The sequence below is a fragment of the Lithobates pipiens genome, unplaced genomic scaffold (genome assembly GCF_037356315.1).
Source record: "Lithobates pipiens isolate NorthernLeopardFrog02 unplaced genomic scaffold, aLitPip1_a1.2 Scaffold_16, whole genome shotgun sequence".
Lineage (NCBI taxonomy): Eukaryota > Metazoa > Chordata > Amphibia > Anura > Ranidae > Lithobates > Lithobates pipiens.
The window spans coordinates 102,362,431-102,384,935 of record NW_027507748.1 but is presented as its reverse complement, the minus strand read 5'-3'; the positions used below and the strand labels follow the sequence as shown (position 1 = coordinate 102,384,935).

Genomic DNA, 22,505 nt, shown 5'->3' with positions numbered 1-22,505 from the left:
CTAAATACTGTATAATAATAATAATAATAATAAAAATAATAATAATAGTGCGTGAACTGCACTCACCGTGCCCACTGGATAACTGCTATCATAAAGCCTCATACACACGATCGGACTTTGTACAAACTTTCCAGCGGATTTTTGTACAAAGGGCGTTGGCCGTGAACTTGTATTGCATACACACGGCAGGACTTTTTCAGCCAACTTTCACCAAATCACGTGGGTTTTCAGCTCTTTACCGCCACCTTTGGTCAACTTATGTATTGTCGTCTTATCTTTTGCATTGGTTCTAAGCATGCGTGTTTGTACTTTGTACAAAAGTCCTATGATTTTCTGTACACACGATCGGACTTTGCTCCATCGGACTTGTTGCCGGAAAGTTTGTCCATTCGCACAGCCAACAAAGGTCAGATGAAAACCGAAAAAAAAGTTTGTCCGATGGAGCGTACACACCGTCGGATGTTGCCTTAAAACAGCTAATTTGCATGTTTGTTGTCAAACAGTCAGATTGTGTGTACGGGCCTTTATACTGCTCACCTCATCAGGTTGGTTAATGGTACGGTTAATGTAAACTTCTATGTATGATTTTTACCAATAGGTAAGCCTATAATAAGGCTTACCTAAAAGGTACAGTAAATATTAACTTTAGATGCAGCCAGTGACATCACTGGTGAATGCGCATACCCGTGCCGTTCCTTCAGAGCTGTGCCATGAACAGGGACCCCAGCGCAGCCATTCATATCCCCAAAGCCCGCGAACCCGGAAGAAAGAAAGGGTGAAGATGGAAGCACCTTCAGTGGTGACAGAGCACCTCTGGAGGGCTTAGTTTTCAGGTAAGTCTGTCATAATGTGCTAGTATGAGATGCTTACTAGCACATGATGACTTAAACTGCCAAGTGCCTTTTTTTTTTTTTGATGCAATTTACTACCACTTACTGGCCACGTAATTCAGAAGAGACATGCCCTGGTGCCATAGCAAAAGTGGTGTGCGGTGTATTCTATTCCAGTGTGTAAACATGTCACATGCTTGTAATGCTCTGCAGGCTCCAATGCAAAAAATAAACGAAAGAACATTTTTTTTCCTTCTATCAACGTGGGTGAATTCGTTTTTCTTTTCCCAAAGGTGGACTATGCCTGTTCTTTTGTAACAGATCTTTCAGTATGTTTATCTTTAAGCCCCATACACACGGGCATAATGTAGGGAGACATTTGCCAGTACAAAACAAACAAAACGGCCAACATTCAGGCCCATGTATATGTCAGTCTGTCCAACAGAAGCCGGCTGTTCGGAGGGCTTGTGTCGGACATGCATGCTGGAAAACCAGCAGCCGACCGACTCCTGATCAGCGCTCTCAGCCAATGGCAAGGAGCACTGATCAAAGTGTTTTGGTGGGGGGGGGGGGGTCTCCCTGTCAGAACACAACTCAGCAGGGGGAGATCGCTGCACTAAACTTGCATGGTTAGTACAGCGTCTCCGACCAGTGCTGTCAGGTTTGTAGTGTGTACCAGGCTTTAAAGTGTTTCTAATGACCTGAGCCCCAACAACCGATCCAACAATGTTGCACGAGAGACTCCACTGTCTGGCACTCTTCCTCCTGATTGGCTGAGGCACCACATTGGCACCACTGGCTCCTGCTGCTGTCAGTCAGTGAGCCAATGAGGAGAGTAAGCCCTTGTACACACGGTCGGACATACCAAATCCGTTGGATTTTGTCCGACGGATTTTGTCCGAAACTGTTGCATACACACAGTCGGACAAAGTTGTCAGAAAATCTGATCGTACTTAATGTGATGACGTTATTTCGTTAGGAGGGGACTACGTTCAGGCTAGTAGCCAATAGCTTTGGTCTAGGAATTTGATCTGAGCATGCGTGGCACTTTGTCCAATCGGAATTCTCTACACATGATCATGTTGGATCATGTTGTCTGAAAAATTTTATAGCCCAGCTGGAAAATTGGTCTGTCGGATACTCCGACGGAAACAGTCCGATGGAGCCCACACACTGACGGATTATCCGACAACACGGCCCTATCTGACATTGTCCATCGGAATGTCTGACCGTGTGTACAAGGGCTAAAGGGGGCAGGGCCGAGCTGCGGCTCCGTGTCTGAATGGACACACAGAGCAGCGCTCGGCTTGGGTGCCCCCATAGCAAGCTGCTTGCTGTGAGGGCACGCGGCAGGAGGGAGGGGCCCTGAGAAGAGGGGGATCTGGGCAGCTCTGTGCAAAACCATTACACAGCGCCGGTAAGTATGGCATGTTTGTTATTTTTAAACCAAAAAAAAAGAAGACTTTATTTACACCTTAAATTATATGCTCCTTCTTCTGCCAGCAAGTTATCTACTCATCTTGAATGATGGAACTCGGAGCAGATAGCTGAAATACTTGGACAGGATTGCTGGGCAATGGAGAAAACCTGCATTTTAAGAAAAACAATATTAAAAAAAGTACAGTCATCCATTAAACTGAATCTTCAGCATCCTCCACGCCTGGGTGTTAGATTCCTGCCCCCCCCACAAACGTTTTGGTTCCATCTGCCAACTGCTATGTCATTGGTGTATCCAAAGGATCACACTGCGCTCCATAGAGGGGGTGCAGGCATCTGGCACACCTTAGGTTCACACAGGACGCGGCACGACTTGCAGCGGCGCGACCTGCCGCCACCTCAGCGGCGACTTGCAAAACGACTTCTGTATAGAAGTCAATGCAAGTCGCCCGAAGTTGCCGCAAAAGTAGTACAGGAACCTTTTTTCTAAGTCGGAGCGACTCGAGTTGCTCCTATTAGAACGGTTCCGTAGTACAGAACGGGGGCGACTTGTCAGGCGGCGAAGTCGCCTGGACAAGTCGCCCCTGTGTGAACCGAGCCTAGTGTAGGACTTCATCCAGAAGCTGTAGCTCTGCAGGAAAGCTAATGGAGGAGCTGGTGCAGGACAGGTGAGAATTAATACCGGTCTTTTGGCAACAGAGTCATATGAAGGCTTCTATTGCAGACTTTTCCATCTAGAAAGGTCAAATGTCTGGCTGATCCTCTTAAATCAGAGGTGAAAGATGTTTTCAAAGACCTGGAAGAAGAATACTAGTAAGGACTTATAACTGTTCACTAATTTCCCTGATCTGCATGCTTTTTCTATATCAAAGTGCTGAAGCCAGGAAATCAGCATAACGGCCAGGCGGCTGGAATTTTCATAGATAGGTCAGCCATGGTCACCTCCATACTTCTCCCATGACAAGATTACTTCAAAAACAGAGGTGTGGCATTCATCTACAGATCCTATCTCTTTTTTTGGCCAGGCTTCCATACACACATTGCACAAGAAGCACTGCCCGAGGTCTTCCCACTTGTACTCTGGTTTGGCTCGAGTATTATATTATAAATCAGAAAGACTAATTTGTCTCAGTGTTGTACAGATCATATGATCATATTTAATTCTAATTAGAAAGCTGGCCCCGAGCTGATTGGAATCCTCTGATTTATGAAACACTCCGGCGCTGGAAAGTTAATCCTCTATACATTATCTCAGACATCATTAATTTCCCTCCATGTAGATTATATAATGCACGCGGGTTGTGCCATGTCATGCAGAGTAATTCACGATGGCAGTCGTCTGAAATGCCCACAGCTCTTATATCTTTGGAGTGTGTTTTATTTGCCAAGCTTGTGCTAGTGTGCCAAGTGCAGATGTGAAGCTCTGGCATAGATCTGCGCTCCTCATTTGGATTTTGGCCTCTGGTCTAAATGAGAGGGGAAATGATGTGTGTGTCTTGGAAGAGGTCTAGCTAAAATATCCAGAGAAAAATCAGGTTACAAGATAAGTAATGGCCATTAACTGAAGTCCAACTCCAGTTTAGACAACCTGCCAGGTCAGCTAAATATACCGCAAAGATTTTAGCAGGCGTTATTGCAGGCCCTTACCTGCACGTGTTCTGCAAATTTTGTGAAAAACTATTCCAATACACTTCTTAAGGGACAGTTCACATCGGTGCAGTGAGGTGCGTTTAAGGCATGTTTTACGGGCGTTACCATTGAACTTTATAGAACGTGCAATAGTGTTTCTAAATGTGATTTCTTTTTTTTTTTCATTAAAACAAACATGTTATACTCACCTGCTCTGTGCAATAGTACTGCACAGAGCAAGCCCTTACTCTTCTTCTGGGGTCCCCCTCTGGCGCTGTCCACTCCTCCTCTTCTGTATCTGCCCCCATAGCAAGTGGCTTGCTATGGGGGCAGATGTGCAGGCTTGCTCCCAACCCAAGCTGTGTGTGTCCACAGACACACACAGCATGGCTCAGCCCCACCTCCCACTAACAGGATTTGACTGACAGCAGCAAGAGCCAATGGCTCCCACCGCTGAACAAACAACTTGTTAGAAGAGAAAAGCAGGGAGAAGAACTGCAGATGGGCACAACACTGGATTGATACAGGACTCAGGTAAGTGGTTTTTTTTTGGGATACAGCAAGGGGGAAAACGTTTTCTTTTTTAACCTTAAAGCAGAGCTCCACCCAAAATGAGAAGCTCCACTTGTCTGCCTCCTCCGCTGCCACATTTAGCTGGCACCTTTTGGGGGGTACCCGTTTTTGAAAAGTACCTGCTCCCACTTCCAGCTCAGTTCACCATGGTGAATTCAGCCCGAAATTCACCCGCCCCCCCCCACCCACCTGCCCTGCAGCCTGCCCATTCACGAAGCGCAGTAAGAAATTGGCTGTTAAGGCCTCAAGGCTTCACTCCCGGTTTCCCTTAGTCAAGATGGTGACACCAACACCTGATAGTCGATTGAAAAATCAGCTCGGGTGAAAACACCACAGGATGTCTGGACAGGTAAGTGTCCTAATATTAAAAGTCAGCTTCTACAGTATTTGTAGCTGCTAACTTTTTTTTTTTTTTTGGGGGGGGGGAGCCTGGAGCTCCTCTTTAATTCAGGGAATGCATTATGGTAAAAAAAAAAAAAACATTTTTAGCTTTAGAACTAGTTTAACTATCTCCTCCTGCCCACCGTATAGTAAAATGACGGTGGGCGGGATCCCCTCTTGTTCTGGGGCAACGTCATATGATGTTGACAGAGTGTAAGGCGAGGAGAGCCGATCAGCGGCATCTCCACGCAGGGGAGACTGTACAGATAATCGGGGCACTGATCATCAGTGCAGCCAGTGCCCATCAGTGACACCAGTGCCCATCAGTGACACCAGCCAGTGCTGCCTTTGATTGCCCATCAGTGCCAATATCAGTGTTCATCAGTGCAGAATATTAGTGCCTGCTCAGTGCCACCTAATCGGTGCCCTTCAGTGCAGGAGAAAAATTACTTATTTACAAAATTTACTGACACAAACTAAGAAAAAAATAATTTTTTTAACATTTTTGGCTTTTTCTTTAGTTTTTTTGGGTGGATTTTTTTTTTTTTTTTTTTTAAACAGCGCTGATTAAATACCACCAAAAGAAAGCTTTATTTGTGGGAAGAAAATGATAAAACTGTCATTTGGGTACAGTGTTGCATGACCGCACAATTGTCATTCAAAATCTGAGTGCTGAAACCTGGCCTGGGCAGGAAGAGGGTAAAAGTTATTGATAGAATATATGGTGCAATATCAATCTAAACCAAAATAGTCAAGAAGCACTCACAAAAACCTTCCTTAGCAACACATTCTCAGTATTTATCCTCAAATCTAGATTTTGGCAAAGAGGGAATAACCAATAAGAAAGGTAAAGGGAGTGTAGATAAAGAAATAAAATAGGGGTGGGGGGCAGGATTTAAAAGGGATATGTGGGAAATGCAGAGAAAAGGGTAGAAGGAAAGAATACGGATTGGTGTAATGGGTTAGGATAGTTGCTGCATCAACTTTCCATTGAGTTCACCTATTGACTACCCAGCAAGTTTTCTGTAATCCTGAGGAGTGTACAAACTCTGTCCACTTATGGAATTTTTGAAATTTTTCTTCTCTATGGTATATGCTTGAGTTTTTTTAACACACCACACCTAAAATGCACAGAAACTTGAAAGGTTCAGCCTTTACCATAATTACATGATCAGTCACGTAACCGGCCACCTTGGAATCAAAGATCAAAGTTCAGTATTTCATGGCTACTTCTCTTTAACTTTAGCGGTCAGTTCACACAACATTTTCTGAGTTCTGGATGTTTGCGCCTGTGCATTTTTGATGTGTTTTTAGGCTTCATGTAAACTAGCCTACATTTACGACGGCCGCGGGAAAATTCAAAATCTCAATGCTTTTTTTGCTGCGTTTTGGGTTTTCCCATGGCCATCGGTCAAAACATTCCTATCCTGAACGCAATTCTTCTGTGTTCAGGAGAGGGGGGTTGAAGCTCACCTAAACGCAGCAACTCCTAAACTCTGCTAAAACCTATGGGGGTTATTTACGAAAGGCAAATCCACTTTGCACTGCAAGTGCACTTGGAAGTGCAGTCACTCTAAATCTAAGGGGTAGATCTGAAATGAGGGGAAGCTCTGCTGATTTTATCATCCAATCATATGCAAGATAAAATGCTGTTTTTTATTTTCCTTGCATGTCCCCCTCGGATCTACAGCGACTGCACTTCCAAGTGCACTTTCAGTGCAAAGTGGATTTTCCTTTAGTAAATAACCCTCAATATGTAGGTGGACACATGGGGGGTTATTTGCGAAAGGCAAACCCACTTTGCACTATAAGTGCAAACTACAAGTGCAAAGTGCACTTTAAATTGCACTGAAAGTGCACTTGGAAGTGCAGTCACTGTAAATCTAAGGGGAAGATCTGAAATGAGGGGAAGCTCTGCTGATTTTATCATCCAATCATATGCAAGCTAAAATGCTGCTTTTATTTTCCTTGCATGTCCCCCTCTAGTCTACAGCGACTGCACTTCCAAGTGCACTTTGCACTCGTAGATTGCACTTGTAGTAGTAAATAACCCTCATAGGCTTTTATGGAGTTGACTTTAGGAGCTTTGACAAAAAAACGCCAAAAGCTCCAAAACTCAAATTTAGGAGCTGCCAGTGTAGGCTAGTGTACAAGTCTCTTTTTCTTCTTCATCTCAATTGAGCGTATATATATATTTGTGATGCATTTTGCCACATTCCATCCAAAAAAAATACAAAAAATGCCAGGTTCTCCTTTTGTTGACTGCACTGGAATGAACTAGGGCCATAAGAATCCATGTTAACACTGTCCATGCATTTTTGATGCAGAATAAAAAAAACGCACTGGATTGCATCTGGTGTGAAACAGCCTTTAGCCCTTGTACACACGGTCGGAGAATCCGTCGGAATGTGTCCTATCGGACCGTGTTGTCGGATAATCCGACTGTGTGTGGTATGCATCGGACTGATTCCGTCTGAAAATCCGTCGGACCCAATTTTTCAACTTGTTGGAAATATTTTCCGACCAACTGGTTCGATCGGACATACTCCGATCATGTGTAGAGAATTTTGATCGAACCAAGTGCCACGCATGCTCAGATCAAATTCCTACATCAAAGCTATTGGCTACTAGCCTGAACGTAGTCCCATCGTAACGAAATTACGTCATCACGTTCTGAATGATCGGATTTTTTCGACAACTAAGTCCGACCGTGTGTATGCAACAGTTTCGGACAAGATCCGACGGACAAAATCCGACGGATTTGGTTGTCGAAATCTCTGACCGTGTGTACAGGGGCTTAGATAGGGAGGTAAGAATCGGGAAGGTTGTCTTTTTGATCTGTTCAATGTGACCCTAGAGGAGCCTGTCTGTGTACGCACATACCATGAACCCTTCCATTACTAAGCCAGTTCCACAGGAAAAATTAACTCTTCCAAAGGTACCCATAAACATGAGACGACAGTTTTGGTTGGATTCAAGACAATCTGAGGGTGCCTGCAGATGGAGCTACCTGATGTCTGGGGAAGAAGTATATTAGACCGCTCAGAAAACAACCCTTTAAATGCCTTTAAAAATGTTTTCTCTATTTTGAGCAAAAATGATGGCTATACTTTAAGTCCTCTTCCACAGACTGCGCTGTTACATGCATTTATTTTCAGCCTGTAAAAGCACCTCTTGTACACTTAGACGGCCCATACATGGTTCAAATCTCAGCCGGTGAGATTCGAATGCTTAATTGGCAGGCTGAATGTACCAAGTTGATCGATCTATCAACTTGGGTGCAATCAGCCTGCCAAATTCTCTTGCGATTATCGCTAGTGCTTGCTATAGCCGCTAGCAATAATCACTGTCTTCTCCCAGCGGGGACGGCTAACCCCCCCCCCCCACCCCCCCGCAGGAAGATAACAATGGTCCGCAGGAGGGGTTTCTGCATCAACACTATCTGTGTGTCAACTGTCTGTTGATGGGGGAACCAAGTGAATTTCTTTCCTGCAACCCACAGTTGTAGGAAAGAAATCTGCTCCGTGTATGGCCGGTCTTTGGTATTTACAGGCATATTAAAGAGGAGCATTTACAGGCTGAAAAAATAAAACATCAAAAGGCACATTCAAGAGAAGAGCTGGCCTGGCTTCTGTCCTCCACGCCTTGACCACTTGACCCACGGCACCACATCTCTCCCAGGGCCATTCCCAAGGCCATTCAAGGTATGTGCTATCTTAGCTTCTAACACTGACATTCCTCCTGGACATTACTCATTTGTATTTTATTCCAGGCTGGACACCCAGGGCTATAGTGGACCCCGGCATAGGCGACAATTTCAAGGCGCCTAAAGCACCCCAGTAGCTTCCTTATATACCTTTCGGTGCAAGGCAGCCTAGCTAACATCATCCCTACCAGGACCTTCTTTAAAGGTATGAAAATCTCACCGATTTTCATTCTTAATTTTTTTTTTTTGTGGTTTCAACCTTTCGTTACATTTCCCAATCTAGACAACTTACATCAGGCCCTACCACTACCCTGTGTGGCCTTTGGGACCATGGCACTCATAATTCCCTCCCATCCATATAGCCTTCCCACAAGGCAGGATTTTACAGTCTAGCACTAGTACACATTTACAGGTATTTTTTCCCCCTGTCTTTTCACTCATAAGTACATGTGCATGTGGGATATATATGTCATTTGTGGCTCGCGATCGGTGACCCACTCTTTGGAATGGTAACACATTGATTGGTGTCCTAACACCCTCTGTTGGGGAATTCCCCCGTCGGGCCTGGTACACACGGCCTGCCTAATCAGGAGCTAATACAGGAACAGTGGCCATCTCTTCCCTGTAGTTTTCTCTCAAATTGTTTTTAAGTGGATGCAGTAATCGATGATGTCCCCAAGCAATACTATATGGTCAGTACCTACCTGCATATATTTTCAACCATAATGGTATTAGATATACATATATTGATGTTAACCATATATTTCTCTATGCCTTCTCACCACTGGCTCATGATTGTCTTTTCAATTATAGACATGCTATCGTCGTGCTGATCTCAGAAAACCCTGAAGAGTATAACTCAAAACGCGTTGGGTACTCAACATATGTGTGTTCCATATACAACGGAGTCTATGATTGTGAACCTCATTTATTGTATTGCATGTTTTTTGTGTTATGCATGTTTTTTGTGTTACGCATCCTGTATTCCCTAGTGTATTCCCTGTGTTACATGGTGGATTTGTTATATCCACACCCTTTGCTATTAAAACTTATACTCATTATCACCTCAGAGTAGCTCTTTTTCCCTTTAAAGTCCCATAAGAGGAACAAATTTCCATTTGAAGAGAAGAGCTGCAGAACGAAAAATCACAGAATGCGCCAAACATGTGTAAATACATCAAAATGCACCTAAACGCTAGAAATGTTTAGCGTTTGAGTGAATGCATTTTCAATGGCCATAATAAATTAATATTTTGGCCAATGGAATCCATAAGCAGCTTAAATGCTTGATACATTTATCCATAATCTTTTAGAACCTTAAATGCATCTAAACTCATGTGAAATACGCAGCCTTTATCGTGTTTTTAAGCAGCATTTCTCCTGCCAGTTCTGGCATTCAGAGGGGCTAAACAGATGCCCTGTGTGCATGAGGGCTAATGCCCTGTACACACGGTCGGAATTTCCGACGGAAAAAGTCAGATTGGATTATGTTGTCGGAAAATCCGATCATGCGTGGGCTCTATCGGACTTTTTCCGTCAGAATTTCCAACGTAAAAAGTTTCAGAGCACGATCTAAAATTTTCCGACAACAAAATCGGATCTGACTTTTTCCGATCGTGTGTAGAGAATTCCGACGCACAAAGTGCCACGCATGCTCAAAAAAATTTGGAGACGAAAGCTATTGGCTACTGGCCTCTACATAGTCCTGTCGTATGATGTTTACATCACCTCGTTCCTGAACGATCAGATTTTCCGACATCTTTGTGCCAACAAGTGAAGACGCTCCCACCTATGTTAGGAGAGAGAGGGGGTTGTTTCCCTCCTCTGAATCATTTGTTAGCAGAACAGCACAGTGACTAAAGCCCTGTACACACACGATCGGATTTTCCAATGGGAAATGTTGGATGTCAGGCTGTTGGCGGAAAATCCAACCGTTTGCATGCTCCATCAGACAACTGTTATCGGATTTTCCACAGACAAAATGTTGGATGTCAGGTTTTAACATTTTTAAATTTTCCACAGACAAATGTCTGTTGTCGGATTTTGCGAGCGTGTATACACAAATCCGTCCGCCCACAAAAGTCCAAAGTACAAACATGCATGCTCAGAAGCAGAAGCGGTCGGTGTTGTAAACCAGTGTTTCCTAATGGAGAATCAACATTACGTGGCAAATTATTGAATCTCAAAATGCAGCGCTCATTCTCTTCTTCTTTATTGGGATAATAATGAAGCTGCTTTGCTGGCGATACTAATGGAGTTATTGCAAACACATTTTCAAAGGCTTTTTTTTCTAGCAATGTCAAGAATAATATTATTATGCTTTTTTTTTTTTTTGGGCAAGGTACCACAGTGACAACACCATTATCCTGTAGTTTTTAAGATCAAAGATACAACTATGTTGGTGTCCCTTGTCAATTTTACATTGTATTTTTTTTAAATGTAACTGCCTACTCCCAAACTTTTATTTGAAGTAAAACACATAGCCAACTATTATTCTACACAATTTTTTTATTGTGCATTAAAAAAAGAAAACAAATAAAGTTAGACACGTTATCTGCCAATAGAACTTAATCAAAAAGTGCATTCTATGCATCCAAAAATATCAAAAATATAACAAATCAAATCATTATTATTCAACCAAAAAATAAAATAAAAGCCTCATGCATGTCTCTGTCATCCAGAGATAATTCCGAAAAACATCTGGATTATTCTCCTGGAGCTCCCGCAGCAAAGGCATATGACATAATTGGTCACAATTAATAAAGCAACCAATTTTTGGTCCAAGAAATCCTCCTAAACAGATGTAAGAGAGCCTGCAGTGGGTTTGCGTAAAGGCGGTCACTAGCTGGCTACAAAAAAAAAAAAACACAATATAGTTTCCCTTTCAATGCTTTCCCTTGAGTTGACTTAAAAAAAAAGGGGGGGTCAGGGTGAATGCAAAAAGACAAAGACAGCTAAATGCTCACTGCAGGAGTATGTCATTTCTAATTTTACAACTAGCTCTAGAAACTGACTTCTGATGTCTAATTGGCAGTCTCAACATAATTTGTTAGAGAAGGGGCCTCCAAACTTCGGCCCGTGGGCTAGATGTGGCCCTTTGCTTGTCTTTGACTGGCCCTTGGGGGGACTATTCCTCCCACTGACACCAAAGATGGAGCACTATTCCTCCCGCTGACACCAGGGATGGAACACTATTCCTCTCTAACAATGGGGTACTATTCCCTCCACTGACACCAGAGATTGAACACTATTCCTCTCACTGACAACAGTGAGGTACTATTCCCTCCACTGACACCAGAGATGGGGAACTAATTCTCACATTGACACCAATTATTGGGCACTGTTCCTCTCACTGACACCAATGAAGTCATTTTTTTACTCTCACTGACCACCAAGCCTATGGAATTGTTTACTCCCACTGATGCCAGAACATTATCTACTCCCATTGGTCAAAAGTGTGCCCCCCCCCCCCCTTAAAGTTTGAAGGCCCCTTTTTTGGAAAGTTTGGAGACCCCTGTGTTAGTATAGCTTTAATATTACTATTGATTTATGTTGTTTCGCCGTAGGACTTTCAGTAAAAAGAAAATTTTGAAAATCTTCAGAGAATCTGGTCTACTTTTTCCATAATTTTTTTGACAATAAAGTTAAAAAAGGGTGATCATGTTCTAGTTGACACAATCCAAAAGAATGCAAACCACATTCTTCAGCACTGAATCACATAGCAGGAGCCTGAAGGGATGGGAGCTTTTATGGCCTGGGCCAAAGGTGTTTAACCTTTTCTACCTATTAAAGTACCAAGGGTCACATTTTTTTTAGTAAAATATTGCTTTGGGTCCTCCATTAAAATAAACAGTTTTAAAAACAATCCAGTAGAATGAATGACATATCTAATTATGAAACTTAAAGTCTCTACTGGCAGATCCCATTTTAATTTCTGAAAACCTCAAATATCTACCAGGGGACATCATTTTAATGTCCAAAGCCATACTTGACCCTTGCAGTTGGCATACCATTTCCCTAGATCCCTGTTGACTGTGTTACAGGTGAAACAAAGCAATAGTTTTTAATAGCACCTATAAAAAAAAAAAAAAAGAAAAAAAAAATCCACAATTAACATGGAAAACAACATCATAGACCTCTCTACTACCCAACCACAAAACCATATAGAGCGGCCCCTAACCTCCGCCTCTTAGGTCCCCCACCAGCACTCCTGGCTCCTCCTCCTGCCTTCTGAGTGCACCCACAGCAAGATGTTTGTTATGGGTGCACTCATGCAGGCTCAGTCCGCATCTATTGCCACGCACAGTGAGGCTTGCTCCCTCCCCTGCTCCCTCTTCACAGGATATGACTTATAGCAGCAGGAGCTCCCGCTGCTGAATCTGAGTCCTGTGGGGGGAGAGCAGTGATGGATCGAGATCTTGCTCAGGTAAGTATGAGGGGTCAAGCTAGTCACAAAAGGTTTTTTTAGTGCAGGGAATGCATTAAAGTGTTACTAAACCCAGGAGCCTGCATTTACTATATCTGGTCTCCCATAGTACACAGAACATGGAAATTAAATTATTTTAGTAAATATAAACTGCTAAGTACCCTTTCTTATCAGCAGTTAGAGCAATCTTGTGACTTCTATCAGTGTCTGGCCAAGCACTGGTTACAGGCTTGTAGGTGGAGTTTTTATTCTGCTCTTTTATTGCCCTATGAGGCTGCACGACCCCTGACCCTCTGTCTGGGCAGTGCTGATTGGCCCTGTGCTGATCACATAGTTACATAGTTAGTAAGGTTGAATAAAGACACCAGTCCATCCAGTTCAACCTGAGTGAGTATCTACAATCGTCCCTATCCCTGTACATTGCACACTCACATCAGTCCCTACCCTCAAGGAGCCCACAATCCAAGGTCCCCATTCTTATACTAGGGACAATTTTTGGACAGAAGCCAAATTAACCTACCTGCATGTCTTTGGAATGCGGGAGGAAACCTGAGTACCCAGAGGAAACCCACGCAAGCACAGGGAGAACATGCAAACTCCAGGCAGATAGTGTCGTGGTTGGGATTCTAACCAGCGACCCTTTTTACTGCTAGGTGAGAGTGCTACCCACTACACCACTGTGCCACCACATGCACCCTTCCAAATAAAAAAATAAAAAACCTCTAGCAATTCACACCAAACTGAGCATGTGCAGAGTGCCTCCTAGGGCTCTGTTCTATCAGGAGATGGAATGGGGACAGTAAATAAGGGAGGATCAGAGAAGACAGGATCAAACAGCCTTTGTACACAATGTGCAAGATTAACCCCTTAGGTTCCACAATGAGTGTAATAAACATGGTTTACTGCATTTACAGACTGATTTTACGGTTGCGTGTTTAGTAACATTTTTTAAAAAACCTTCTGGCTTTACAACCACTTTAAGCTATGTAAAATAAAGTTTCATAAACTGCATACACTTATTGAAATAACTATTTTTCCCAACATTATTAGAAGAAGAAGAAAAAAAAGTCCACCCAAAACTAATATTTCAAACGAAAATGTCTTTCTTGGACAGAAGCCAGAGAGTTCTTATATTTCTTTAGGATTCAGACGGCACCCAAATCCATCCCCCTGTCATTCACATTACAAGGAGGTCCCTGAAAAGTGGACCTTTCATTAGTAATATTGCAGCAAGAGGAGTAAGAATCCCTAGCTTGTACTACAGTGAGAATTCTGGGATGCTTGCCGGGTGTTTCAATACTGAAATTATTTTAAGAACATTTAATTCCTTCAAACTTTTTGTGTTCCCAAATACAATATTTGTGTTAAACTAGATATAGAACATCTCCAACCACAACTCCACTTCTCCTTTCATGCTGCCCACATAGCAGTGACTCAAGTTATGTCGGATTACTCATAACACACTGAAAACGGCTCCTTTTCTACAAAGGCTTTAACTACGTCTTACACATTGGTGCCTACAAACTCATTTTACAGCCTGATCTCTACAAAGTATTGAACCAGCTCTGTGAATATTGACAGCCTTTCCAAGGAAGTTATTCCGGGCATTTGGTTTATCTGAGCAGTGCATTGTAGAACGATGTACTGGGGGGGGGATGCGCCCAGCCGTATAGAATGTATGGAATCTGATTTTAATCATGATGACAGATGAAGGGGGAAAAAAAAGCTAATGCACCAAAATGTCATGCTGGATGATGGTTGACCAGACTTTACTGGTCCTTAATGTGAGATGGCACCTCTCAAGTCTGCTGTGTTACGACTTATAGAACATGTACCAAAGCCTTAGCCCCTGTACACACGGTCGGAGATTTCCACAACCAAATCCGTCGGATTTTGCCCGTCGGATTTTGTCCGAAACTGTTGCATACACACGGTCGGACAAAGTTGGCGAAAAAATCTGATCTTTCAGAACGTGATGACGTAATTTCGTTACGACGGGACTACATTCAGGCTAGTAGCCAATAGCTTTGATGTAGGAATTTGATCTGAGCATGCGTGGCACTTGGTCCGATCAAAATTCTCTACACATGATTGGAGTATGTCCGATCGGCCCAGTCAGTCGGGGAAATATTTCCAACATGTTGGAAAATTGGGTCCGACGGATATTCCGACGGAATCAATCCGATGCATACCACACACAGTCGGATTATCCGACGACACAGCCCGATAGGACACATTCCGACGGATTCTCCCACCGTGTGTACAAGGGCTTAGACAGCAGCAGATGAAGATCTACAGTGGGGAGGTCTCCCTAGACCCCAAGAGACATAAGAATCCACAAAATGATTGAGGCTTCCAATGTCAGACGTTGGTTGTAAGTGGATGGACCTCTCAGTGCTCAGTATATAATCCCATCCACCCTCTTCACTTTAGGTCCAAAAAAAATAAAAAATCTAACTGAAATCTCAGACATGACAAACTATGGGAACTGCCCCAAAACTGTGCTGTCCCGGGTCTCACTCTTCTAAAAGTTGCAAAGAGAAGGACCCGGTGTCTCTGCTACTACATTGTTGTCATTAAAAAAAGCTAGTGGTGCACCAACATGATAATTCTGGACCATAACCGAAAATTCAGGATGCACTTGGCCGAAAACCAAAAACAGACAGTTTAACCGCTTCAGCCCCGGAAGATTTTACCTCCTTCCCGACCAGAGCACTTTTTGCGATTCGGCACTGCGTCACTTTAACTAACAATTGCACTCCCAAACAAAATTGACATCCTTTTTTTTCCCACAAATAGAGCTTTCTTTTGGTGGTATTTGATCAGCTCTGCGTTTTTTATTTTTTGCGCTATAAACAAAAAAAGAGCGACTATTTTGAAAAAAAAAAAACACGCAATATTTTTTACTTTTTGCTATTAAAAATATCCCCCAAAAATATATAAAACTTTTTTTCCTCAGTTTAGGCCGATATGTATTCTACATATTTTTGGTAAAAAAAAAATAAAAAAAAATTCTATAAGTGTATATTGATTGGTTTGCGCAAAAGTTATAGCATCTACAAAATAGTGGATAGTTTTATGCCATTTTTATTAGTAATGGTGGCGATCTGCGTTTCTTAATGGTGACTGCGACATTATGGTGGACACAAGATGCAAAAAAGGGTGGTCTCGGGGCACAGAGCACTGCACTCCGAGCCCATCCAGTTGTGTTAAAATAGCGAATGTTCATTTGCTATTGTATCACTGAATCTCCTCCTGGCCAATCAAGAAGCGGGTCATGAGACCCGTCACCCATTTGGCCTAAAGGAGATCCGATCGGATTGGCCGGCAGGAGACACATGGAGGAGAGGAGGGAAAGACACACGCAGGGGAACCAAGCGGCAAACAAGCAGCCCGGAGAGTAGCTGGCGACTGCCACGCTGCCCTCTAGATGGGGTAGGTACAGGTCCCCAATTGATCACTAACCAGTGGGGGTGTCCCCCGTCACGCCGCTGGCTGACTGGGGAGGGTGCCGTTCATGACTGTGGGGTGAATTGTTTGCTGCCCACTCACCCCCCCCCCCAAAAAAAAAAAAAGAGCACCAGCCGCCACTGCATCCAATAATTTCATGTGTATGAGGCATTCCTTGGAGGAGATTTCCACTCACTTCCTGTTATAGTCATGTGGTTAGAAACAGGAAGTGAAATAAAAAATTCCCAACGGGGGAACCAAGAGTAATAACAACGGATGTTCTAACCCCTCCCTGCTTTGTACAAAACAGTGCTGACTGCGCTTCCACTTTAAACAACATTCAATGATATTTCATTAGGGCAGCACAGTGGTGAAGCTCTTCTGACTTGCAGCACGGGGTCCTTGGTTCAAATCTCAACCACAACAATGTCTGCATGGAGTCTGGATGTTCTCCCTGTGCTTCCATGGGTCTATTAATCTACCACGTTTCTTTCCACCCCTCGGGGGAAATGACGGTAGGTTAATTGGTCCTTGTCTGAACTGGATCTAGTATGTGTGTGTGGGTCTACACACCCAACCTTGGCCTCCTATGGCAGACTCAGGTAAGATTTTGTATAGTAGATGGTGCCATTGGAAAGAGTACAGGGTTAGATATGCTCCAAGGATGGGAATTTACTTGTAGACAACAAATTCCTACAACCCCTTACTAGAACTTCTCACCCAGTACTCTGCTGTATATTCTCATTCCATTCACAACAGTAATATATACCATATCATACCCTCCTGCCAGGACCAAAATAAACTACAATACGGATTATTATTATTATTATTTTGTTTTTTAAACAATATACTTTACAAATACAGCATACCAATTATAATATAAAATAAATAAAAATGTATATAATACTAACAATAATAATATTTTTCCAATAGATACTAAGGCCTCATGCACACCAGACGTTAAAATAATGTTATAAAAACGCCAGTAGCTTTGCAGTGAGTCTTTCAAAGTTTTTAACGTTTTTTCAATAGCGTTTATTAGCGTTTTTCTGCATTAGCTTCTTTATTTTATTTTTCAATGGATCAAAAACTGTTGAAACACACTGGTGAGCCACGTTTTTGGGCGTTTATCAATGTTTATCAGCGTTTATGAGCATTTGGAATTTTTTGTGGTCAGAAAAACGACTCCTGAACGCGATTTTATGGCATTTAGAAAACAGCCCATAAACTCCACTGCTGATAAACATCCAAACACGTCCACGTGTGAATGGACACATAGTATAACACAGAGGGGAGTTTATGGGCTGTTAAAAAAATAAAAAATCCAAACTCAGAAAAACGGCCGTTTATGAGCTTCAGTGTGCATGGAGCCCAATACTTCATACCAATGCTCCTATATTGTATAACAAATAACAATGTAATACTAGTTATAATATTTTGCTAATACTTCATACAAACACTGCTATAATGGATATTAAAAAATAAATAAAATGATAATATAATACTAAGAATAATACTTTACTAACAGACCTTAAAGTGTATGTAAGCTAACACTATCTCTTATTTGCTACCTTGTTGGTCTACTAAACATGTAATTGAAAGCGTTTCATTGTATCCGTTCAGCAAATGCAACAAAAAAGTAGCTGTTCCTCCAGCCAGAAATCTTGTGAGCTGATAACTTCCTCCAATCTCTGCCTCTGGACTGCTATCTTCTATCCTTTATCCTCTGCTATCAGTTAGCATTGTTCTCTTCTATCTTCATGGACTACAAAACACCTCCCACTGTTATACAAGAAGGTATTCTGTAGTTCTGACAGTGTTATGTAATCTTAGAGCGAAACTTTACTTAAAAAAGAAAGTTTGAGAAAAAGGCAACTTATTAATGGAAAAGTGACACTCACTAGGGGGGATTTACTAAAACTGGTGCACACAGAATCTGGTGTAGCTGTGCATATTAACCAATCAGCTTCCAGGTTTTAAGCCCCTTTCAGACGGAGCGAAATCCATCAAGTGGATCTGCCTGCTTAGTGGGGGATCTCTTCACGGACCTCTCCACTGACCTCTCCACTGACATCTCCCCTATCTCCACGGATCTCTCCACTGATCTCTCCGCGGATCTCTCCACTGACCTCTCCACTGACCTCTCCACTGACCTCTCCACTGACCTCTCCACTGACATCTCCCCTATCTCCGCGGATCTCTCCACTGATCTCTCCGCGGATCTCTCCACTGACCTCTCCACTGATCTCTCCCCTGACCTCTCCACTGATCTCTCCCCTGACCTCTCCCCTGACCTCTCCACTGATCTCTCCCGTGATCTCTCCACTGATCTCCCCCCTGATCTCCCCTATCTCCACTGATCTCTCCACTGATCTCCCCTATCTCCGCGGATCTCTCCACTGATCTCTCCGCGGATCTCTCCACTGACCTCGCTACAGATCTCTCCACGGTTCGCTTCACGGATCTCTCCACTGAACTCGCCACTGATCTCTCCACGGATCTCTCCACGGATCTCTCCACGGATCTCTCCACTGACCTCTACACTGACCTCTCCACGGATCTCTCCACTGACCTCTCCACTGACCTCTCCACTGATCTCTCCACTGACCTCTCCACTGACCTCTCCACTGACCTCGCCACTGACCTCTCCACTGACCTCGCCACTGACCTCTCCACTGACCTCGCCACTGACCTCTCCACTGACCTCTCCACTGACCTCTCCACTGACCTCTCCACTGACCTCTCCATGGATCTCTCCACTGACCTCGCCACTGACCTCGCCACTGACCTCGCCACGGATCTCTCCACTGACCTCTCCACTGACCTCTCCACGGATCTCTCCACTGACCTCGCCACGGATGTCTCCACTGACCTCTCCACGGATCTCTCCACTGACCTCGCCGCGGATCTCTCCACTGACCACTCCACTGACCTCGCCACTGACCTCTCCATGGATCTCTCCACGGATGTCTCCACTGACCTCTCCACTGACCTCTCCGCGGATCTCTCCACGGATCTCTCCGCGGATCTCTCCACTGACCTCTCCGCGGATCTCTCCCCTGATCTCCCCTATCTCCGCGGATCTCTCCACTGACCTCGCTACAGATCTCTCCACGGATCTCTCCACTGATCTCTCCACTGACCTCTCCACTGATCTCTCCACTGACCTCTCCACTGATCTCCCCCCTGATCTCCCCTATCTCCGCGGATCTCTCCACTGACCTCGCCACTGACCTCGCTACAGATCTCTCCACGGTTCGCTCCACGGATCTCTCCACTGACCTCGCCACTGACCTCTCCACGGATCTCTCCACTGACCTCTCCACTGACCTCTCCACTGACCTCTCCACGGATCTCTCCACTGACCTCGCCACTGACCTCGCTACAGATCTCTCCACGGATCTCTCCACGGTTCGCTCCACGGATCTCTCCACGGTTCGCTCCACGGATCTCTCCACAGACCTCTCCGCTGACCTAACCACGGATCTCTCCACTGACCTCGCCACTGACCTCTCCACGGATCTCTCCACTGACCTCTCCACGGATCTCTCCACTGACCTCTCCACGGATCTCTCCACTGACCTCTCCACGGATCTCTCCACTGACCTCACCACTGATCTCCCCACTGATCTCTCCCCTGATCTCTCCCCTGATCTCCCCCATCTCCGCGGATCTCTCCACTGACCTCGCTACAGATCTCTCCACGGATCTCTCCACGGTTCGCTCCACGGATCTCTCCACTGACCTCTCCACTGACCTCGCCACGGATCTCTCCACTGACCTCGCCACTGACCTCTCCACGGATTTCTCCACTGACCTCTCCACTGATCTCTCCACTGACCTCTCCACTGACCTCACCACTGACCTCTCCACGGATCTCCCCACTGATCTCGCCACTGACCTCTCCACGGATCTCTCCACTGATCTCGCCACTGATCTCTCCACGGACTTCTCCACTGATCTCTCCACTGATCCCGCTGAGCAGGCGGATGACAGGTCCGTGTCCACTCCACTATGTTGTTTGTCCGTTTCCATCCACAAGACAGATGTTGAACATATCCCCACCCCCGTCTGTTTTTGGCAGACAGGATCGGATTGGATGCTGACGGGTGTCAGTGGAGACATTCGCCGCTCCATAGAGAACTATTGGTGGTCTTATTTTGGGTCCACCTGAAAAACGGACAGACGGACCCGATCGTTGCGCTGATGTGAAAGCAGCATTAATGTCAAAGCTTAATTGAACAAGCTGAGGTAAGAACTTATATGTGGGCTACTAAACACACGGATCCAATATTCATAATACATCAATAGTAACAGAGGTAATAATATTATAACAAATTTCAGCTGTCTTCCAGGTAGTAGTTATAAGTAATAAGAATAATGAGATCGGTAATAATAAAACAGAATTTAAAAAAATGGATCCAATACTCCCGATAAGGCAAAAGTAGTAATAATAATAGTGTAATATGTAGATCAGTATTACAGGTAGTAGTCCTAGTTGTAGTGTTAGTAGTGGGATGGGTAGTAGTAATGGTGGGACCAGCAGTAACCATACTGTAAAAAGTGATGCCAGTGTGGTGATGATGGGGGGGGGGGGCAGTGAGTGGTGGAGGTGATGGGTGGTTGTCATGGTGACGGTAGTAGTAGTATTGGGAGTAGTGGTAGTAGTACTGGGAGTAGTTGTAGTATTGGGAGTAGTAGTAGTACTGGGAGTAGTAGTAGAGGGTGTAGTAGTATTGGGAGTAGTAGTGTTAGGAGTAGTAGTAGTGGGAGTAGTAGTAGTGGTGCGAATAGTAGTATTGGGAGTAGTAGTACTGGGAGTAGTAGTAGCGGGAATAGTAGTATTGGGAGTAGTAGTAGTATTAGGAGTAGTAGTATTAGGAGTAGTATTGGGACTAGTAGTATGAGTAGTAGTATTGAGAGTAGTAGTAGTATGAGTAGTAGTAGTGGGAATAGTAGTATTAGGAGGAGTAGTAGTGGGAATAGTAGTATTGGGAGGAGTAGTAGTGGGAATAGTAGTATTGGGAGGAGTAGTAGTGGGAATAGTAGTATTGGGAGTAGTAGTACTGGGAGTAGTAGTAGTGGGAATAGTAGTATTGGGAGTAGTAGTACTGGGAGTAGTAGTAGTGGGAATAGTAGTATTGGGAGTAGTAGTATTAGGGGTAGTAGTAGTAGTATTAGGAGTAGTAGTATTATTGGGAGTAATAGTAGTATTAGGAGTAGTAGTACCTGTGCTGTTCGTCCCCCTGCTCCTCCTGGGAGGAGGTCCTGGAGAAGCCCTTGGCCCTGTCCTCCTGGGGGCCCCTGGCTCCCCCATTGGTGTCCTTCCTCAGGGAGAGTGTAGAGGGGCTCCTCTCGTGCTCCTCCTGGGGGCCCCTGTCCTGGGATTGGCCCCTGAAGAAGAGTCTAGACAGGCTCCTGTCGCTCCTCTCTGGCTCCTCGCCGGTCCCCTCCTCCTCCTTGTCCTGGGAAGGGCTCCTGGAGAAGAACCGGGAGAAGCTCTTGGCCATCTCATCCTGCCAGGAGCCCGGTCTCCGGCGGGTGCTCATCTCCTACTTCCCGGTACGAGGCAGTGGGACATGCGGGAAGTTGGTGAAGTTTGGGGGGGAGGGGTGTGTGGGTGTCAGTCTGGAGTCTCCATAGAGTGACAGGAGATCAGTGACCCGGAGCACAGCGCTGCGCCTTCTACTCATCACACGGCTGCCCCCTTCTCTCCCTACAGCCCGCTCCTTGGCCCCGCCCAGAGAAGGAGGAGGAGGTGTGGCCGCTCGTGCTCTTTGACGGTCTGATCTCAGTACACACGATGAGTCCCGCCTCTAGAGGCGTGGCCGGCCGTGTCCTTCTCCGGACACACGATGGCCCTGCCTCTCAAAGTGGCAGGAGGCGTGGCCAGCCGTGTCCCTCTGCGGTCTGATCTCCGGACACACGATGGCCCCGCCCTTGTAGGCGGGCGGAGGTGTGGCCGGCCGTGTCCCTCTGCATACACACGCTGTCAGTGCTCAGTCCCTGTGTGCGGCTGATGATATTTAATTATATGTGTCCTGTATTTACTATGATTGTGCTTTACTGTCAC

General features: G+C 44.7%; 1 protein-coding gene across 1 annotated transcript in view; it reads right to left on the bottom strand.

The window, feature by feature from the left end:
* Positions 1-22,170, bottom strand: part of CRYBG3 (crystallin beta-gamma domain containing 3) — a 252,163-nt gene extending 229,993 nt beyond the window's left edge. The window contains exon 1 of the mRNA XM_077480179.1: positions 21,662-22,170. Coding sequence (XP_077336305.1) covers positions 21,662-21,981 — 320 coding nt within the window. The 5' untranslated portion in view covers positions 21,982-22,170. The remainder of the gene's footprint in view (positions 1-21,661) is intronic.
* Positions 22,171-22,505: the final 335 nt, after the last annotated feature.